General features: G+C 36.8%; 1 protein-coding gene across 1 annotated transcript; it reads left to right on the top strand.

Moving 5' to 3' along the window:
• Positions 1 to 311: 311 nt before the first annotated feature.
• On the top strand, positions 312 to 755 carry LOC141664898 (uncharacterized). Its single transcript, XM_074470857.1, has one exon. The coding sequence runs from the start codon at positions 312 to 314 to the stop codon at positions 753 to 755; it is 444 nt and encodes a 147-aa protein (XP_074326958.1).
• Positions 756 to 2,507: the final 1,752 nt, after the last annotated feature.

Raw genomic sequence — 2,507 nt, forward strand, 5'->3', positions numbered from 1 at the left:
ATTTAATGAGAATAGATGAAGGTGGGACATGGATATAGTACACGATATTTGTAATGAACGTGATGCACAATTGATTAAACAATTACCAATTCCTCTTCAAAGTAGGGAGGACACATGGTACTCGATACTGGATACTGGATGAGAAAGGGGAATTTGGTGTAAAGAGTTGTAATAGAAGAATTCGTGGGGAAGTTGCATGTTTAGACAAAAGTTTTTGGAAAAAATTATGGAGATTAAGACTACCAAGAAAGATAACAAATTTCTTGTGACGAGTGTGTAAAAAAGTACTACCCACTGCTAGTGCTTTGGTGATGAAAAATGTTGCTGTGACAGAGGTTCGCAGTTGGTGTCATGTGGGTAGAGAAGATGATATACATGCTTTGCTTGAATGTAGCTTTGCTAGAGAGGTTTGGGAAGCTGTTGGTTTACAACAATGGGTGGCTGTAAGAAATAATGACACAGTACTTAAGGTGTTGAAACGTGTTTTTAATGCAGGCACGGGGGATCAGGGGCTTATGGTGGGATTATTATGTTGGAGTATTTGGTGTCGCAGGAATAAGTGGGTCTGGGATAAAGTAAGTATGTCTGTATTTAGTGTACGAGCTATGGCAATGAACCTGTTAGCTGATGACTGGAATCGGGCAAGAGAAGATGATTGCAAGTATAAAAACCCGCAACCAGGTGGTACAATGCACTGGTGTAAACCTCCTCTAGGTTGGGTTAAGGTGAATGTTGACGCAACTTGTAAGCCTTGAGTTGAATTCGTGGGAGTAGAGTGTGTAATGCGTGATGACGAGGGTAAGTTTGTACGAGCTAGAAGCAACAAAATACGTGGGATTATGCAACCAAGAATGGATGAGAGGCTTTGAGTTTACGATAGGCTTTAATCTGGGCAAAACAATAGAGGCATGATAAATGCATATTTGAATGTGATGCTAAGTTGGTAGTTGATGCGGTGAACGAACATAAAGGTAAAGGTAAGTCTATGTTTGACACGATCGTGGAGTATTGTTGCTATATGTTTAAATACTTTGAGGAAGTGTTAGTTACTTTTATTTGTAAATTTACTAATGTTGGAGCCTATAAAATAGCTCAGGCTGCTTATTTTGAGACAGATTTTCAGGAATGTCATTTTACTACTCTTGATTTTATATCTTGTAACCTTACTTTGGAAGAAATAAAATATACGCACGTACGTTATTATCAAAAAAAATTGGAAGGGAAAATATGAGAGGGGAGAGATATGTTAAAAAGGAGGGAAATAAATTTTTAATTGGTAGAAATAAAATAGGGCATGTATTGTGATGCTGTAAGGATAAGGCACTTGAAAAATGTCCTAATATTTTAAGACACATTTATGATAATGTTGAAACTATTATTTCTATTAATAACACTAAATTTTGATTTAGGACATGTTTTAAGACCTCTCTTGAACTTGCTCTTAGTACACACCTTGTTACGTGCACCAGAGTAGTTGTGCCATCATAATTCTCTTTTTAACACTTAATGGAATCTTGACCAATATCAAGTAGCTAGGCTGTCGTTAGGAACAAGGGAACGAAATATTAAGTTGTTTTTTTCGAAACTAATCGTACTTGCATTACTTAATACTTATCACTATCGAGTACATGATTGATAAAATCTGGGGGAGTGACAAACCTCTCATCACGGCCTGACAGTACTTGCAAGCAAATCGGCCACACAATTCGCAGACCGATAAACAAAGTTAACTAGCACCTGATGTTAACTAGCACCTGATCAATATCTTTTAAATCCTAAGACAAGCAGAAACTATTGTATGAAAATACGACTCTCCAGTTTGGCCATTACAAGCCAAAGCTAGCACCTTCGAGTCTGTTTCAAACCTGCAGCACTGAAAATCGAGAGACGATCCATGAAATTGCTTCCTTAAGGCTGATGATCTTTCTTAACAAATTTACAAGCAGCGCATACATATTTTTCTATATTTTAATTTTGGGTAATGTATGTTTTAATGTTAAATTTGCCAAAATCAACCGACATACAATAAGATCTTAATTTTGTTATTTTGCCAAAACCCCATGTTTGTGAATGCAGGGAGGTCTTGTTAAACTGTTCCTCTAATTTTAATTTGATCAGAACTCCATAACTAGTTCTGTAATTTGATAACAACCCCTTAAGTGGCTTCTGTACTGAATACATAACCCTCTGTACCTATGTAATGGGAACATGCAAAATGCAGAACTATGATGTTTGCTATGTTCTTATTCGTATACTCAACTCTTGATGTCTCTCTCTCCTCTAGCTAGTCCCTAACCAAACCCCTGCTATCAAGATGAAACACAAACTATTATCGAAAGAGAACAGCGTCATGGATCTGCATGAATCCATACTAGTCAATATTCTAATATTTCCTCCCCTACAATACATCATCAGGTGCAGATCTCTGTAAAAACTGGTCCAAGTAAATTTCCCTACCCTATTTTATAGAAATTTACGATTCAACTAAAAAATCAGCCCCTGTTCAT

The sequence above is a fragment of the Apium graveolens genome, chromosome 6 (assembly GCF_009905375.1).
Source record: "Apium graveolens cultivar Ventura chromosome 6, ASM990537v1, whole genome shotgun sequence".
Classification (NCBI taxonomy): Eukaryota; Viridiplantae; Streptophyta; class Magnoliopsida; order Apiales; family Apiaceae; genus Apium; species Apium graveolens.

Coding starts and splice junctions, on each gene's coding strand:
- LOC141664898 (XM_074470857.1), top strand. CDS start 312: ATGAAAAATGTTGCTGTGACAGAGGTTCGCAGTTGGTGTCATGTGGGT.